Here is a 17,081-nt window from a genome sequence, read left to right as displayed (position 1 = left end):
TATCTCAGAGAAATAATAATGAACAACTTATACAAAGATAGGTTATTGTTTAAACTAAGATATCGCATGATCTGCGGTTAGGTATCCAATGACCTAGAGTATTATATCCTGTGGGAAATTTGTGAAATATTACTATAGGAACAATTCGTGATATGATTTCCTATCCATATTTGAATTCGAAATTTAAGCTATTGTATAACATAAGCGAGAAACGAAATAGAAATATTGTACATGAACTTAATATAATTAAATCCTTAAAATCAACGTGTTTAGTTTAACCATGTGACGAAATCGTCTATGCATGCAGGTTTAAAAATAAGTGGAATGGAAGAAACTTTCCAGTTATTACTTTTCTGGGCCCGTGGCTTCCTAAAGCGTTTGCTAAGAACACACTGCAGTTACAAGGTGCTCACCGGCAATTTTAGACGCCTTGGGTTGGAAATACTACTGGTGACCCAATTAAGAGATTAGAAATAGATCAGGGAAAACTTTAATGAATATGCAATTTAATATAAACCATATAGTACGCTCTAACGGGATATTCAGCAGCGACAGGCAAAGATGCAAGATACTTGTTCTATTTGAATATTATCTTATCCAAGAAACTCCAGAATTATTCTCTTGACGCTGTCTAATACAGAATCATTCTCTAAAAATATGGCATGGCCACTATTAGGCATTGATTCAAATTTCTTGACATCTAAAGGAACTCGATCAAAATAATCACGCAGTGCGTTTGCATCAACAATAATATCTTGTTCGCTTTGAAATATCAATAGTTTTGCGTTTGATTCTACTTCACTTGCAGTTTGCAAAAGATCCTCACCTCTCGAAATTAACTGTAACATTTGTTTGATAGTTCCTACTGGTTGGCAACTCTCATTCTCAAGAAGGTACGCTTGCCATTTGGTGTTATGGGTAACATTTTCTACTACTGCTGGATCCTGTTCTTCATAATGGTGAAAATAAGGGAACAATAATGTTATAAGTGACGCGAGGCTTACACGTAGCCAGGTTGGTTGCTTGGAAGGGCTTAGTCTAATTAATGGACTGGTTACTATGACTGAGTTGATTTTTGAGCGGTATTTTCCGCTTTGCATGTAACTTAAAGCTATGGACCCACCCATGGAATGGCCTATAAGGTTAATCTCTCCCTCCCCTTGAGTGAAATGTTCAATCATGAAATCAAGATCTGTTAATGCTACGGTGCTGTATCGACCTGACCTTCCTCGATACTTCCCCTTGGATGTTTGTCCACTACCTCTTTGGTCATATATAAGATAATCATATCCCAACATTGCTAAAAATTCAAGTTGATTAATATACATGGGGGAATGCTCCGCCCAACCATGCAATATGATAAACTTTCCTCGGTAAGGAACTTCGGGGTTGGCAGTTACGGTATAAGTATGGAAATTTATATGGTCGTGTTCAACGACGTCATGTGTTACATTAGACAAGTTTGTCGTTACTGTAATAGTATCCACTTTGGAGTTTCCAAGCATGGAATCATTTTCCCACATCGGTTATAATATATATATACTAAAAGACAAACTCTAGCAATACTTCATCTAGAAGTAAGTTTTCTATAAAAAGCAAACAAAAATAGAAAATCTGAAGACTTTTGAATGGTGAACTCAAAAAGAAAAAAAACCAGATTCGGAAGACGTCTCCCTTGTCACAAAGGTGTGATTTGATCTGCATCCGAAATTCCGCGTGTTGTTTTTTCATGCACATTTTCTTACCGAACAAAAGAAACAATCCAGGGGCGCTTTTCCGATCATCCGAGGACTTACCTATAATGTATGCGCTGAATGCTTTTGTGCAACTGCTGATGAACTTGCTCTGGCTAATAGATTTTTGGAAGGGCCCACGGCTGAATCATTTGATTCAGCATCACCAGCTGGTGTTCCTAAAAGGGAAGGGTTTTTTGATCTTGATGCAATTGAAGCAACACTGCTGGCTACTCGTGATAACTTGTCTTTGAAATGATTCATACTCTTGTCAATACCTGAAATTTTCCTAGTCAATTCCACAATTGGCCATGGCATTGCTCTAAACAATGGGATAAATTTTCCATAAAGTGGTAATTTAATTTCACCTCTTCTGCCTTGCTCTATGGCGGAAACAACGCAAGAAGCCACAAATTCCGGTTCTAATTCGGGAGCCAATACTTTAGAAGGAGTGGCCACACCTTGAAACATGTTTGTTCTAAGTTGTCCAGGACAAATTAACAAAGTTTTAACTCCGTGGGGGTTGACAGATGGCGGACCTAGTTCATAGGTTAATGATTCGTGTAAGGCAATCAACCCTGATTTCGAAGCACCGTAAGCACTTAATCTTGCTGGTGACATATATCCCAACACAGAAGCAATTGTAACTATATATCCCCGTTTTAAATTCAACATATCTGGTAAGAATGCCTTAATGGTATAGAAACTAGATAACAAGTTAATCTGGATAGTTTTCTCAATTTCTTGAAAGGATAAGTCAAGAACTGTTCTGCCGGTTGTAATACCAGCATTGTTAATAAGTACTGTGACTGTACCAATCTGCTGAGAAATTTGTTTCTGTGAATCCAAAATCTGCTGTCTATCACTGACATCACACTTATAGTAAGTGGCATTGGGAATCTTATCCTGGTCATCAGGAACAATCAAGTCTAGCACAACCACCCTGGCCCCTCTATCTGCGATTTGTTTGACAATTTCCTTACCTAATCCTGTAGAGCCGCCAGTGACACAAACAATATCAAATTTAGGTTCAAATGTGTTGCCAATGATTAGATCTGAAAGTATTTTGAATTTATGGTTTAACCAATACAAAGCTTTAATGATGAATGTCATAATGGTGTTACAAATCTAACAAATTACCTGGTTGCAAATATAAGGGGGCAGGGAGAGGGTTAGTATGAACCGAACAGTAGACAACCTACCAGTGTAGTGTAAGTAGACAAGAAAATTGGACTAACTACTGGATCCTTATTATAACTAATAATTCTATCAAATCTATTGGATCAGTGTTGTACTTATATAGATGCTGTTTTCCAACTGTTCGTTTCGTAGAGATTGGTTGTAAATTTGGCTGCCTATTTTTTTTGTTTTTTTTTTTGCATTGAATCATTCAGGATCGTGCGAAAACCAACTTGAAAAAAAAAAATTTTAAGTTGAATATCAATACTATTCTTGACTTTGTAGTCCATACACAGAAAAGACAGATAATAGCATTATGTTTAAAGGGGCCGTAGAATCAGCAGCAAACTCAGCTACAAAGACCGTTCCTACAGTGGTTAATCCAAGTAAATACAAAGTCCAAGCCTCAAAATTGAACAGGATAGCCGGTGTCCATTCACGAGCAAGCGTCAAGTTCAACCCAGAAAAATACAGCGGGATTGAATTACAAATGATTGATGATAGACAACACATGCCTTCTAAGGGAATCTACGATTTCTGGAGGCAAGATTTACGAACTTTGAAGTTTCACAATCAAGATTTAAATTTCACAGTTACCAAGATTTCATGTGAGGAAGGTGAAGTTGATAAAGTTCCTGCTAGATTGATTGTTCATGGTGCCAACGGGGAAGTTATTGTTGATGGTAAGAATAAGAAAAGAAGTGCAATTTTGACTGAATTGTTGGAATTAACCAAACCCGAACAAGTTCCTGCCGAAGAAATACCTGTGATTACTGGTGATGCTCATAAAGGGAAGAAGTAAGTAAGATGCTTTTCATTTAATACTTGTACATATATTACTAGATGCAGAATACATATTTTTTTACGATTGTAAAAACTTCATTAATGCTTCTTCTCCTTTAGCTTCCATCAACTTCTTAATTGAACGTAACTCTTTGATCTCTTTGAGTGATAGTTCTGTATCGACATCTTCACTCGCTATATCCACGGCTTTTAACAATTCAGTAAAGTTTATGGATTTTAACTGATTTAAATTCTCGACTAATTCCAACTCCTCAGGATTTGTTTCTAATCGGGATTGGGCTGTGTATTGTGAAACATTCTCTATTATATCTTGTTTCTTAGTCTTGGATATAAAATCAAGGACAATCAGTTTTTCAGGAACTCTATAAATAAATGATGAACTTGTTCCTGGCTTAGTTAATGTAAACATTTTTGCTAGTTTTGAAGAAGTCTTGGCTGTGACACCTTCGGGTGTTGCTATGGTTTTTTGAAAGTATGATGGAACTTGATACTGAGGATGGATAGCATCCATATCATCACCCCAATTTTTCAATATCTTGTTATTAAAATCCTCTTGTTGAAATTGTAAATACTCCTCTAAATTGGGTGGTGCAACTTCCTGTTTCAAATACGGTTGGTCTTCCAACTTTATAAGTATGTTCGACATCGCGGCCATTTTAAGAAAACTTTTATGCAAGGAACTATCCACCACTTGACAGTCCTTAAACTGTCGAAGCTTTGCGTATCCAGGAGGTAACAAATCTTCTATATGGTTAGGACATCTCCATTTGTTTCCAATTGTTTTAGGTCCACATATCGGGTCATTTAAACAATCAATATGGTAAATCAACGGACAATAGTCACAATGCATCAATGTTCTGTTGTTCATGCCGGATTCTCCACATTTATGACACAAGTAAGGGTTGCCTGCCTTGTCATAGAGTGAAGACTCTATGTCCACATCTTGTGAGTTTTTGGAAGAAGGCACGTCTGGTTTAGTTGTGTCGTCACTATAATCACCATTGTCTCCGGTGGTGACTCCAATAAAGGTATCTTCACGTAAATGTTTGGGTAATTGAAAAACTTTGGGGTTTTTCACTTCTAGTTGGTTAAGTAATTGTCCAAATACTCCTATGTCGTTGTACGTTTTAATTTTCTCGGGGTGGAGTTTAGCTATACATTCTCGACAGAACCAGTCGTCTTCAGGTGGTTGTTCAATTGGGGGATCGCAACATGTGAAATGGAATGATTTGGGACAGTTTTCACAACATATGAATATACCCGGGTTTCCACACGAACTACAAAAGTCATCATTATCCTTTGTTTCTTCGTTGGCGGCGGCGGGGTCGGAGGAAGTAGCCGGCAAATTAGGCACACTTAAATTTGTGCTTGATTTTTTAGGCGATATCACCTTAATCCGCTTGGATGATCGTACTGGTGATGAGGACAGAGCAGGACGTTTGCCTTTTGTTTTGGGGGTCTTTAAAGTTAATTTTAGTTTTGCTGTTCTCATGGGAAGTACTCGTTTGTCGGAATCTCTGATTTGACTTTCTTCTGTTAAGTCTTCAGCTAGTTTGGTTGCCAACTTCTCCTTGTATATTCTTTCGACTTCGCTGTCTACTTCTTGTTCCGGAGCAACCGAGCTTTCTCTAGACGTAGTACTTGACTTATTTCGTTTGAACTTCGGCCACTGTGATTCTTTCTTTATTTTGGCACTGGGATATGATTCTAGTGACAATCCCGTGTATATAGGGGTAGGTTCAGCTAGCGTTGGTTCTATAAATACCTTTTTACCATTTCTATAAACTATTCCTGAGACAGCTTCCTGGCTGGTGGTGTCGTTGCCATTTTCTTTTATGTCGGGACTTGGTTTGAGTTGAGGTACGGTTGGCATTTGCAGTTCCGTGGGAGATTCCATTTGGGCAATTCTGGCTGATTTCCGTTTACTTGTACCATTACTTTTGTTTCCCTTTTGTTTGTTGTCCTTTTTGGGCGTGTCATTCGGACTCTTCTTGGACGTGAGATCTAGTTTCTTGTTGGTGAATATTGCTTGCCCATTCTTCAATTTAAGCAGACCACTTGAACCACCATTATTTTCAGGTTTTGCAGTTCCATCCTTGCTAGACGGAACACCGGATAAACTCATTCTACCTTCCTTCTCTTCCAAATGTCACTACTAGAAGGGGGGTGAGTATTGCACGAACGTATTTGGAGTGTCTGACAGAAAATGAGAATTAAATTTTGAAATCTCGAAAAGAATTTTCGGAAATAAAACCAAGGTAGGCCACATCACCCTACACCAAGTACGTTAGACGAGAACGGCTTAAAAGTGGGTGTGTCGTGTAGATACGTGTTATATTTATTTATATAACTATATATGTTTACATTTATGAATTTACTGTTAATGTTCGTCAATACTTTATACTATAAAAATGTCTGGTGACAAATGTCTTTTTGCGGAAGTAGTCCGAGGCTTAAGTGGTCTTCTTCTTGATCTTCAAAGGCTGGGCCAAAGCATTTAAAACATCTTCATCTTTGATTTCCTTGTCGGTCTTGTACAATTCAGGTTTGAAGCTTGGAGTGGTATATCTTACAATACCATTCTTGGTAATGGCAAAAGTGGTGAAAAATTGAGCCACAAATTCTCCATCTTTTTCAGAAACGATTTCGTAAGGTAATAACACATTGTGGTTACTTGGTTCGGCCAATCCACCTCTTGACTTCTTTGGTTCTTCCAAGTTTCTGATATTAAATGGGAACGGTTGGTTGTTACATTTTTGCTTAAATTCAGTCAAAATTTTGTGAGACAATTTCATCTTCAATGCATAGGAGTTACCAGTCAATTTGTATAATGAAGTTCTGTAATTTGAAGGTTTAACCTTACCATCAGCAGAAGTGGAAATTAAAATATCTAAACCATAAACATCGTTTTCTTCAAACTTGACAGTATCCATAGAACTCTTGTTTTGTTTGGTTGGATTAAGAATGATTTCCTTTGGACCATATAAGACATTTCTTTCTTGGTTGTGAGTCAACATGGATTCGACTGGTGTAGTACCGAATTCTTTGGCAACTTTACCGACGATATTAGTAACGTCCCAGTTTCTGTTTCCAGCACGGAAAGTTCTAATGGCAGCTTCAGAAGCCTTCCATGCAGAATGCAACAAGTCGGCCTTGGCACCAGTGACTGGTTCCAGTTCACTTTCACCAATGACTAAAGTTTCAGCAACAATAGCAGGGAATCCGTCAATTTGAACACCCAACATAATGTTGACAACATCACCATTGTGTAAAGTGAGGTTTCCTTCATCGTCTTCGCTAATTGGAGCCAAATGAGCTGGGATGTGGTTTGGGTTAACACAAGTAGGGAAAGCAATACCTTTAGGAATCTTGGAAGTTTTCTTGGAATTGTAGATCTTGGATAATTCTTCAGTCATCAATTCGTCACCCTTGACTGAAAGAGCATAGGTGGTGGCACCGTCAATGGCTAAAGCTCTAACTTGGGCTAAGACACGGTTAGAAATTTCACCTGCGGTCTTGTATTTGGAAACAACATCACCATTGGCGATGGTATAATCTGGAGCTGGTGCGGATTCTACCTGGTGTTAGTACAATACAGAGGGACTTCTATCCAATTAAGTACATACTGGCGTCAGTGGACATTTTAAGTGGGATTTGTAGTGGAAACAGGGGGAGGAACTTGTTGAAAATTTTGTCTTGGCCCTTTACGCGAAGACGCAGAGGCAACGACAATGCTGACAAAATTTAAGGCTGTAATTTTTTTTTTGTGGAGACAGACAGACAGACAAACAGGCAGGCAGACAGGCAACCAACCAGTTACAATGGCAAACTACATCATATGCCTAGCGCACTTTTGTGAGTTGCATGGACCATCCACTATAGTGTGCACACAGACTGGACCAGTTAAAGACAAACTGAAGTATCTTATCCCCGCCAACTCCAAATCACAGCAAGCTTGTCAATCATGTCAACTAATACTTCCTGACAACTCGATAAACATAATAACGAAGGACAAACCAGATGAAGATACCCTCTTTGTGTCTACTCATTACCCTGCATCTCAAACAAGATTCACTTCTCTCACTAAACTAGTCATGAAATCTTTATCAGTGGAAACCACGGCTGATTTATCGAAACCGATGTTTTTCGGTGATGTGGTGTATGGCTACTGTATCAACAAAATCTTTAAAATCAATGATGCCAATGCCAGAGGATCAGAGCGAAAGTATTCCCTCATGGTTATAAGTGATGTTGAGTCTGATTTACTTATGAATTGGGATATAATCACGATTTATTTCAATGAAATTATTGACTTGATCCAGAAGAGAGTCGATCAAGTTAATCAAGAGAGTAAAGATCCTAGTGGCGTGCTTAATGAACGGTATTTGAGAAGGTCCCTTATCAAACCAAAATCTTTGGTGGAATTGACTAATGATGATGAAATATTTGTCAAGTTCCATTTATGGGCTGTGCAATTGTTGAAAGATATTTTGAAGTAGTATCTTCCAAGATTTCAGTCGCTAACAAAACAAAACTGTATAATTATTGCTAAGGTAGCTTGTTTAATGGGGGGTTTATACTAGCCATTATCATCAAAATACTGGTGTAATAGCAGGAACAAATCCCAAGCTGAAACAAACTCAGTATAATGATATACTTGTTGGTTGTAATTGTCGACCATTGGAAAAGTATTAGTCGTGATGGCATAGTTAAATGGTTTGAATCTTATTAAGGATTTGAGCAGGTTGGAACCTACTTGCCCATCTGTATAGTCTAGTTGACAGGCAGCCAGTTTAGCATAATCTCGATAGCATATGCATTTTAGACCTACCGCGCGTGAATAATTCATAAAACATATACCATTACTATAAACATTCTAAATTAAATCGTACATAAGCTTTTTGCATCTCTTGTCTAGCATAGACATCTAAGCTAAAAGACCCAACAACTTTCCTTGACTGTATAAACTTTGCAAATCAGAGTTACCACCAATTTGTTTCCCATTGATAAAAATGTTAGGAACAGTACCTTGTCCAGTGATTTCCTTTAATCCGCGTTGGATTACACTTCCATCGCTCACGTTGTCCAATTCTACAACTTTGAAGTCTTGATTCAATTTACCAAATAATTCTTTGGTAGACTTACAGTAAGGACAATAAGTTTTGGAATAAACAACCACTTTATGTGAGTTGATGGTGGAGTTGATATCTTCTATGATCTTTGGAGATATTGGCTCGGACTTGAACCAAGATGTTATAAATTCAAACATGGTATTGTTACACTCTATGAGGTATAATCTGATAGACAGGTAAATTGACATCTTTTTTTTTAATTTTATTGTCTGTCGTTTGAAAATTAGTAAGTAAAAAATAATTTATTTTATTGACAACGTTTCACGTGAAGAACCAAATCCCGAAAGTTGCAACTATCTATTCTACACTCTATTTATATACAAATAATCGTTGCTTTTCTAAGATACTCTCGTCTGCAAAGTTGACAATAGTAACAGTATTTCCTTCCACTCGGTATTCACCATCTGGTTTCAAGGTTGAATCATCAGCATATAACTTTTGCAAGATAATCCCCGACTCAACTGGCTTAACTTCAGGTCTAAATGTACCAATGGTAATATGAAGCATTGTACTCAAGTGTTCCAGTTCCACTACATTGAAGTCACTATCAAAAGTACCGAGTAAATCAACTTTTAAACAGATCAAATCTGGAGTGATTGCAACCTGAGTTAACTTGACATCAGCATAAAACTCAAGGTATGATTTACCTGATTTGTCTTCTCCTTTACCTAACTTGTTAACGATTTGTTTCCATTTGGATTTATTCTCTCCTCTGGCGTTGGCACTATGGGATAAAGTTACATGAAATTCACGTTGTACTCTATTAATACCTTGTAATGATTGCCACAGATCATGACCCCCTATCTGGTTGTTGACTGCATCTATGATTTTTGAATGATCGATATTTACCCCATAGTAGACAGGTTTGGGCTTTTCATTGGTCATATTTTTGGTATAATCTGGTTTGTAATTTAAAGCTTCAGTAAACTTCAGGGATATTTGTTCTTCGGTTGGTTGTTCTGGGATCAATTCGGGGTACTTCTCGGCTAACTCCTTGATTATCAATCTAACATTTCCCAATGAAGTATTTTCGCCCAAGGTTAAATTTATGACATGATCAAACCCACTGTCGGGTTCTCTTTCCGTGTCTAGTGGTTGAAACCTATTAATAAACCCCTTCATCACTTTTGTGGCTAATAGTTCATCAGAATCAGACTTTATAGATTGGTGATTATCACCTCTAGCCTTAATTCTTTCAAATGTTATATCCCATAATTGATCATAATCAACATCATGAACAAAATTAATGGCAATATATTTGATCTGGGTAGTCTCATCTAAGTAATCGTGGCGTTTTTGATCGACTGTGGTGAAAATTTGTTTTCTTTCCCGGTATTCAGAATTATTTCTATCAAACAATACCACGTCATAATTAGCTAATGACATTAACGTCAAATCGACAATTTTCAATTTTGACCTTTTTGCAATATTGTCATTTTGTATATGAACCCAATCTGGAAATAACCCGCTAAGGGTATTAAACACCGTGGTCTTACCACAACCTATAGTCGCTACAGGTACTAAAACATACTTTATTTCATGTTGTAACGACAAATTGTCTAATTCATGCGACAAACTCTCGTCAATGGTCAATAATTTCATTCCATTAGTTTCATGTAAATTTTCTAAAAATAATTCTCGAACTTTAATAATTCCATGTCCATCAATAAAGTCCGCCTTTAATTGAGGTTGCTTGGCAAATAATTCTGACACAAATTCGAGATATTTTTTAGTTATAAATTTGTTCTTTTTCATTCGAACCGATTGAATAGGAATATCATCAATGATTAGCTGTCGGGTAACTTCTCGAAACTGACGGTATAATAAATAGGGTTGTTCGAATTTGTACTTGAAGAAAAAGTCGGCATTGTTACGTTTGCAACGAATGACGAATCCTTCAACTTCCCGATCTTGATATTTTCCAGTTTCGCTGCACTTTTCCAAAAACTCAAATAGTTTTTCAACATCTGTGAAGGTTAAATAATCTACCTTTTTGAAATTCCAGTCATCGGCAAACTGAATAACTTTCTCTATTGGAACTGTACGGAATTGTATGGTGTTATAATTCAACCCGTGCAAGTACAATCCTGATTTGTCCTTGCTATAACTTAAAACATGTTCTTCAAATTCATCATCACATAATTCAGCAACTGCAGTCAAATTATGCTCAGCCAAGTACTTTGCCAACTGTTTAACCTTGTCTTCTCCCAATTGCAAACGTAATCGTTTCTCTCCTTCTAATGCATGATTCCGAGTGGTGTTGTCACGTGGTCCAGTTGAATGTTTTGAGCACACAATGATATCACCATTACTTAATCCACTTATAAACACAATACATCCATTTTCTTTTAGGGTAACATCATATGGACCAGACGTGCTCTTCTTCAACTCGTCCACTTTTGTAAAAACTTTCTCATCCACATTGAAAAACTTATCGTACCCACGAACAGCAATTTTTTCATCGTTTATAGTAAACAACCCTCTGGCTTGAATTGGCAATTTGATTTTATCCTTACCATAATCCCAATCCATAAACTTCCAGGAATCAACAGCCACGTCGGTATTGAATATGGTATTGGTGAATTTGATACATCGACCAGATTTCTTAAGTTGCGTTGATTGATGTAACAGATTACACAATTCAATAACTTCTTCAGGTGAGTCAATGAACGATTCCATGGTTGTTGCCACTTTTATGACTCAAAGGTTTAGAAGAGATGCAAAGTATGAATTTATTTTTCGCATTGATTTGGTTTGTTTTGCACGACCTTCCTTGTTGCTTTTGACTATCTGGGTGCGGCTAATTTTCTAAATCGTTAAATCTCGCTAAGTTGTTGTTACTTGGTTCTTTAAAAAGATATATTCAGTAAGTTATCTATCCTAAAGTTTAACAATATGTACTTCTTAGTTGAATTCTATGAAGTTTGATGCTTGACTGTTTGATTAGTTTAATTTGTGCATGTGACAATGGATTTATTGAACATGCATTACAATATATTCTTCGTTCATAAAGTAATATCGGCTGAAAAATCTCTATCCAGCACCAGTTCCTTTTTGTTTTTGTTTTTGTTTAATTGATTTAGTCATGAGAGTATTTTAAACTTAGACAATCTACCACAGAGAATTATTATTGCATTATGGTACTTGTGGGCTCTGAATGCTTTCTTATTTTATTAGAATTTCGTACAATTACTGCAAATTGTATAAGAATTTGTATGATTATTGTAAACGGTGAAATATTTACTTTCATAATCTAGCACTGGGACAATCAATCAGAACAACTTTCATTTGATAAGCCATAACAATATAACTTGTTTAAACGTGCATATCGTATTTGTAATGCTATGTAAAATTAAAAAGACCTGTGCCTGTTCTTGATAAACATCTGGTAGCACCACACTTCTTCATTTCCGCACGACCTTTTTTCTAACTTAACAACTCGCTTCGACTATTTAACAACCCTTGACACAACAAGCATCTTTTAGAAACTCCCGATTACCAGCAATTACAACTTTAATCATTCATCGTAATCAAACTATTGTCCTATTTCGAACTAGTGAATCATATATAGAAAGCTAGTACCAAGAAATAACTCATAAGATCTACCATAACATATCGGAAATATTCGTCAACACACGAACATGCTGCCCTATAGAGTTGATATAGACGAAGCCGATGTTGCTGTGCTTAATCAAAACTTAATCAAATCCAAAGAGCTTTTTCAAACCATCAACACATCACTTTTAAAGATTGCTGATAAGTCAATTTCAGCTTCATCCACTATAAAACCAGTATTAAAACAAGTGAATAAACTAACTAAAAACAAAGATGAAGTTGAACGAGGGTTGGATTTACTTTCTGATGTTAGTAAACATGCTTCTTCTGTCAATGAATTTGAGCAAATCCTTTCTAACCCAATTGATGTCATTGGGTTAGTTAAATATATCAATACTTTAAACCAGCTGAAATCAATGTATACTGAAATCAAACCAAAGTTCAAGCAATTCCATGGGATTTTATTAAACTTCGAAAGATTAATCGATAACTCGACTTTGAAATTACAAACCTATTTCCAGGGATTAGTTAATCAAGATGCACAAGTGTTAGTACAAAAGAAAACCCATCAAATTAAAGAGATCCAATTGATATTATCCTATTTTGAAAACGATCAATATGTCAATAAGTTATATGTTAGAGCTAGAAGCCAAATTTTAACGAATAACATGAAGCCATTACAACCTCTGACTGAAATTAAAAAACAAACCAATGTTCCGTATGAGAAGGGAACTAACGGAATTGGGAAATATATTGATTTGTTAATTCAATTAATTGAAGGTGAAATGGTGCTATTAAACAAACTACACTTATCAGGACTACTTTCAAATATTACCCAAGACGTACTTCTCGATTTAATAGCGGTAACCAATTCATATTCTCGATACTTTGATAATCCAAGGGTTATTATGGATAATTTTATACTTGCATTGGAAATCATGGATAATTTATCCAGATTTCAACAATTTTCTGAAGATGTGGGAATTGAAAATAATGAATTCACGGTACAATTTAACTTGTATAAACAAAAGAATAAAGGTATCTTCAAAGAATTTATTAAAGCAATCGAAAGCAGGTTTCAACAATTTGATAGATACACAGATGCCCACATTCCTGAAATTGTGGTTGATTTAATGAGTAGATTGCGTAAATTAAGTGAATTTCACCAAGGTTTATTAGTACTTGTCTCAGAGTATACCCTTGGAGATTGGTTAGTAATTTCCCCGCCCGCAAGATTTATCAATGTTTACACATCTGTGATTCCAAACACCGCCAATGACCTTAGTGCCGAATATTTATTATCATCATTCTATTCGGATGTTATAGACTCAATAATGGTTAATCTTGAAATAGGATTGAAAGGTACAGACAACCCTAAATCAACCCAAGGTTTTCTATTAGTCAAGAATTTAATTATGATTGAATCAATTATTAATAGGTCTCAAGTACTATTCACAAGTTTAGGTAATTTGGGTATTGAAAGATTGAACAAATTGAAAAATAGATTTTTGAAATTCTTCCTTGATGATTGGAACCATGCATCTTACATTATTATTCGAGATATGACTATGATTGCCACGCAAAACCCACATGGTACGAACATAGGAACTGGAGGAGTTGCGCAACAATTGTCGGCCAAGGAAAAAGAGCAAGTCAAGGAATTGTTCAAGAATTTCAACGAATCATTCGAGGAAGCAATTTCAAATTACCAACGTTACAATTTTGGGGACATGGATTTAAAAAATTATCTTGGAAATGAAATTAAGAAACTTATTAGAAACGCATATTTTAAATTGTACGATAAATATGGAACTTCTGATTTTACCAAGAATAAACTGAAATACGTTAAATATGATAAAAATCAATTTGAAAAGCTCTTGAATGAGAAGTTGTGAGATGCTTTACGAAAAAGGTCACGGCTGACACAAAGGTGTTACATTGCTAAAAAAAAGACGCTGTTCTGGAACTTTAGGATTGAAATTAGACTGAAGTTATTTTTACCCCTATCATTGTTGTGTTCAATTATAGCAATCCCAAAAGGAGACAATGTAGGCTATGTTTAAGGCAGCTTCTTTCTCATGAATGTAATTGAATTATATATCGTCTAACTCAACAACTAATAACAATAAATACGTAAGTATTAGCGACTTGAATTAAAAAAAGAAATCAATTTCAAGCATTATTAAATGACCAAGTCTTTTTCTTTGTCAACAACAGGATGTGTGGCAGTATGCTGCCTAGACAATTTCCAAATCTCAGATCTGCTTGCCTTGGGAGGTCAGGCATTTTAATAAATGCCATTGTGTAATATTATAAGAGCAATTGATATATTTCTTGATTATATTCTAAAAATAATTATCAATTGCCGAGGATACCATTGCGGGTTCAAAAAATCACGTGCTTACCGTTATTCATCATTCATGTAGATTATTATATTGTGAGAGCATATTTTAAGATCTAATTTTGTGTCCCACCTGTCAGACCATACATCAACCAAAAAAAAATTTTTTTATTTATTAGCGGTTGATTTTTTAAAACAGGGAGGGTTTAACCTAGAACAGCAGTAACATGCTGCAAGAGTTTGCAAGACACACAAGGTACAGTTTGTGTTTGTGTGATTGTTTGTCATCCGATAATATTTTTTATGTCTATTTTAATCTGGAGAATTTACCGTTTCCAGCCAAGCCCAGAATTAGGCACATTATTTATTTTCCTAGTAAACAAAAATCTCGCAAAACAATCCAAACACAAACAATCAGCGAAGAAAAAAAAAACAAATTGATTGATTTGATTGACGGATTTCATATTATTTTGTTGTTTGAACTGTGTAATGACAAAAAACTTCTTGGCAGATTTTTATGTCGCTCGGATGTCCGAAAACGCTAAATCAGTTAAGCCTTGATGCTAAAGTTTTTATTGCATGGTTTAGGGAGTTTTATGTGAGATAAGAATATTTGAAATTTCTTTGCACCGAAAACCACCTAGTTTTAAGCAATTGTTGTGTTGATTTTTGGGGGATACTTTTAGTCGTGAATAGTTGATGACTATAAATGGATATATTTACCGACCGGTGTCACAAATGAAGGTAAATGCAAAGAAAATTTTAGAACAATGGAAAATTTTAAAAAAGACACATAATTTTTTCTTTATGGGCAAAACGCAAATATAAAAAATAATTCAAGATCGTAAATATATTATTTATGTGGATCCTGAAAACACAAAAAAAAAGATTTCGACAATAACTTAATATTGTCAGTGGCAAGATTTGACAAGATTTATTCAGTGGTGTTACAAATTTAAAGTATTTCTGGTACGGGAGTTTTTTTTATTTTTGGGTTGGATCTGTACCTTGAGTAATATGCAGCATTAAAACCTTATATAGTAATATACTAACAAAGATTAACTTCTATGCATATACTTTTTGCTTATTTGTATATAATTCATTACCCCTTAGTGTTATTCATTCCGTCCTGTGAAAACGCTATTCTAATCAAACCATCAAAACCACAAAACTTTCCGAAAAAGTATGACATGCATATGTCTAGACACTATTCTATAAAATTTGACTTTTTTTTTGTCTAACACTGGGTACTAGAACATCTAATCAAAGATATTTTTTACTCTTTAATTCTCGTAAATAATGATGTAATGGAAGTATCTGGTATATGCAGGACACACACATTGTATTGCCTTTCTTTTAAAATTTTCTTGTCGCCCTTTTTTTTTATTTTTGACAGGAGGTAACTTGGTGGACGTGTTCTGCGGGTCACTAGTGCCGATTCATCGAGTATTGTGTATCTAAAAATGGCCTCATTTGAAATTCTTCATGTATGATGTCTTAACTGTAAAAAATGCTGCTCGAGTTTGACGCAATATGGAAAGGAAAAAGTTTAAACGGGAATAGCCGGATTCCCATGGGTTAGTATATTGTAGCCCTGGGGTCAGAAATAACCATGGAAAACCAAGAAAATATAGATTCAAATGTTTAAAATGTCAATGCTTCATTTAAAGACAAATTGACTCAAGAATAAAATTTGAGCAGTAAAATTTATATGGTCATGTCTGATTTTTCTTAGTATATGGGGCAGGAAACAGACCGCGAATTGTTTGCGCTTGTCTAAGGGTGAAAACTGCAAGGGACTCATTTTAACTTTTTTATAATGGTCAAAATAAGAGAGATAGTTTTGGTTATGATCTTGGGTTTTAGCGCCTCTGCAGTTCATACATCTACAATTGTCATTTGTTTCAAGAAAAAATCGCCGTCCGTATTCGGGTACTTTTTATATCATGAGAAAATGAAATAAATTGTCTGTCAAAAAAAAAAAGCCCATTTGAGAACAAAATAGACAAAGACAAAAACGCAAATAAAACAAAGTGTGGTCATTTTTGAGGGAACAGAAAAACTGCTGTTGAGATTTTTTTGACACTGTTTGAAATACATACGATTGTCCCACAAAAATAGAACAATAAAAAAGTTATTTGACAGTAAAAATATTTTGGTAGTAAATGTGACTTTTTATTTTCTTGGCGAACACTGACTGATTATTACTTAACAGTTCGTGCATCAAAAAATTTTTATTTTGCAATTTATTTCTTTTCTATTCCCTGTTCATGCAAAATTTAAATTTAAAATAAAAAAAAAGGACCTTAATTTTTTAAAACCGTCAAAAATACATAC

At 35.4% G+C, this 17,081-nt stretch overlaps 9 protein-coding genes across 9 annotated transcripts; 3 read left to right on the top strand and 6 right to left on the bottom strand. All coding sequences in view use genetic code 12, as the record gives it.

Moving 5' to 3' along the window:
• Positions 1–363: 363 nt before the first annotated feature.
• Positions 364–5,017, bottom strand: SPAPADRAFT_73554 (short-chain dehydrogenase/reductase; the record flags this gene model as incomplete). Its single annotated transcript, XM_007377875.1, has 3 exons — positions 364–1,876; positions 1,901–2,827; positions 3,687–5,017. The coding sequence occupies 3 exons, from the start codon at positions 3,697–3,699 to the stop codon at positions 1,797–1,799; spliced, it is 1,020 nt and encodes a 339-aa protein (XP_007377937.1).
• On the bottom strand, positions 486–1,878 carry SPAPADRAFT_63786 (uncharacterized protein; the record flags this gene model as incomplete). Its single annotated transcript, XM_007377876.1, has 1 exon — positions 486–1,878. One exon carries the CDS (start codon positions 1,521–1,523, stop codon positions 594–596), a length of 930 nt encoding a protein of 309 aa, XP_007377938.1.
• Positions 3,775–5,589, bottom strand: SPAPADRAFT_144654 (uncharacterized protein; the record flags this gene model as incomplete). Its single annotated transcript, XM_007377874.1, has 1 exon — positions 3,775–5,589. One exon carries the CDS (start codon positions 5,587–5,589, stop codon positions 3,775–3,777), a length of 1,815 nt encoding a protein of 604 aa, XP_007377936.1.
• Positions 5,590–6,032: 443 nt separating this feature from the next.
• SPAPADRAFT_63784 (uncharacterized protein) lies at positions 6,033–7,368 on the bottom strand (the record flags this gene model as incomplete). The annotated part of the gene is made up of 2 exons (XM_007377873.1): positions 6,033–7,290; positions 7,343–7,368. The coding sequence occupies 2 exons, from the start codon at positions 7,356–7,358 to the stop codon at positions 6,170–6,172; spliced, it is 1,137 nt and encodes a 378-aa protein (XP_007377935.1).
• A 169-nt stretch (positions 7,369–7,537) lies between these two features.
• On the top strand, positions 7,538–8,215 carry SPAPADRAFT_144237 (uncharacterized protein; the record flags this gene model as incomplete). Its single annotated transcript, XM_007377872.1, has 1 exon — positions 7,538–8,215. One exon carries the CDS (start codon positions 7,538–7,540, stop codon positions 8,213–8,215), a length of 678 nt encoding a protein of 225 aa, XP_007377934.1.
• A 428-nt stretch (positions 8,216–8,643) lies between these two features.
• On the bottom strand, positions 8,644–8,985 carry SPAPADRAFT_144298 (uncharacterized protein; the record flags this gene model as incomplete). Its single annotated transcript, XM_007377871.1, has 1 exon — positions 8,644–8,985. The coding sequence occupies one exon, from the start codon at positions 8,983–8,985 to the stop codon at positions 8,644–8,646; it is 342 nt and encodes a 113-aa protein (XP_007377933.1).
• A 172-nt stretch (positions 8,986–9,157) lies between these two features.
• On the bottom strand, positions 9,158–11,527 carry LIG1 (tRNA ligase; the record flags this gene model as incomplete). The annotated part of the gene is made up of 1 exon (XM_007377870.1): positions 9,158–11,527. The coding sequence occupies one exon, from the start codon at positions 11,525–11,527 to the stop codon at positions 9,158–9,160; it is 2,370 nt and encodes a 789-aa protein (XP_007377932.1).
• Positions 11,528–12,283: 756 nt separating this feature from the next.
• SPAPADRAFT_63773 (uncharacterized protein) lies at positions 12,284–12,789 on the top strand (the record flags this gene model as incomplete). The annotated part of the gene is made up of 1 exon (XM_007377869.1): positions 12,284–12,789. A coding segment is annotated over one exon (191 nt), but the record flags the coding sequence as incomplete, so codon positions are not given.
• Positions 12,790–12,976: 187 nt separating this feature from the next.
• Positions 12,977–14,709, top strand: SPAPADRAFT_63772 (EXO70 family protein; the record flags this gene model as incomplete). The annotated part of the gene is made up of 1 exon (XM_007377868.1): positions 12,977–14,709. A coding segment is annotated over one exon (931 nt), but the record flags the coding sequence as incomplete, so codon positions are not given.
• Between the last annotated feature and the right edge of the window lie 2,372 nt (positions 14,710–17,081).

The sequence above is a fragment of the Spathaspora passalidarum genome (assembly GCF_000223485.1).
Source record: "Spathaspora passalidarum NRRL Y-27907 unplaced genomic scaffold SPAPAscaffold_8, whole genome shotgun sequence".
Taxonomy (NCBI): Eukaryota; Fungi; Ascomycota; class Pichiomycetes; order Serinales; family Debaryomycetaceae; genus Spathaspora; species Spathaspora passalidarum.
This window is presented reverse-complemented; position numbering and strand designations above follow the sequence as displayed.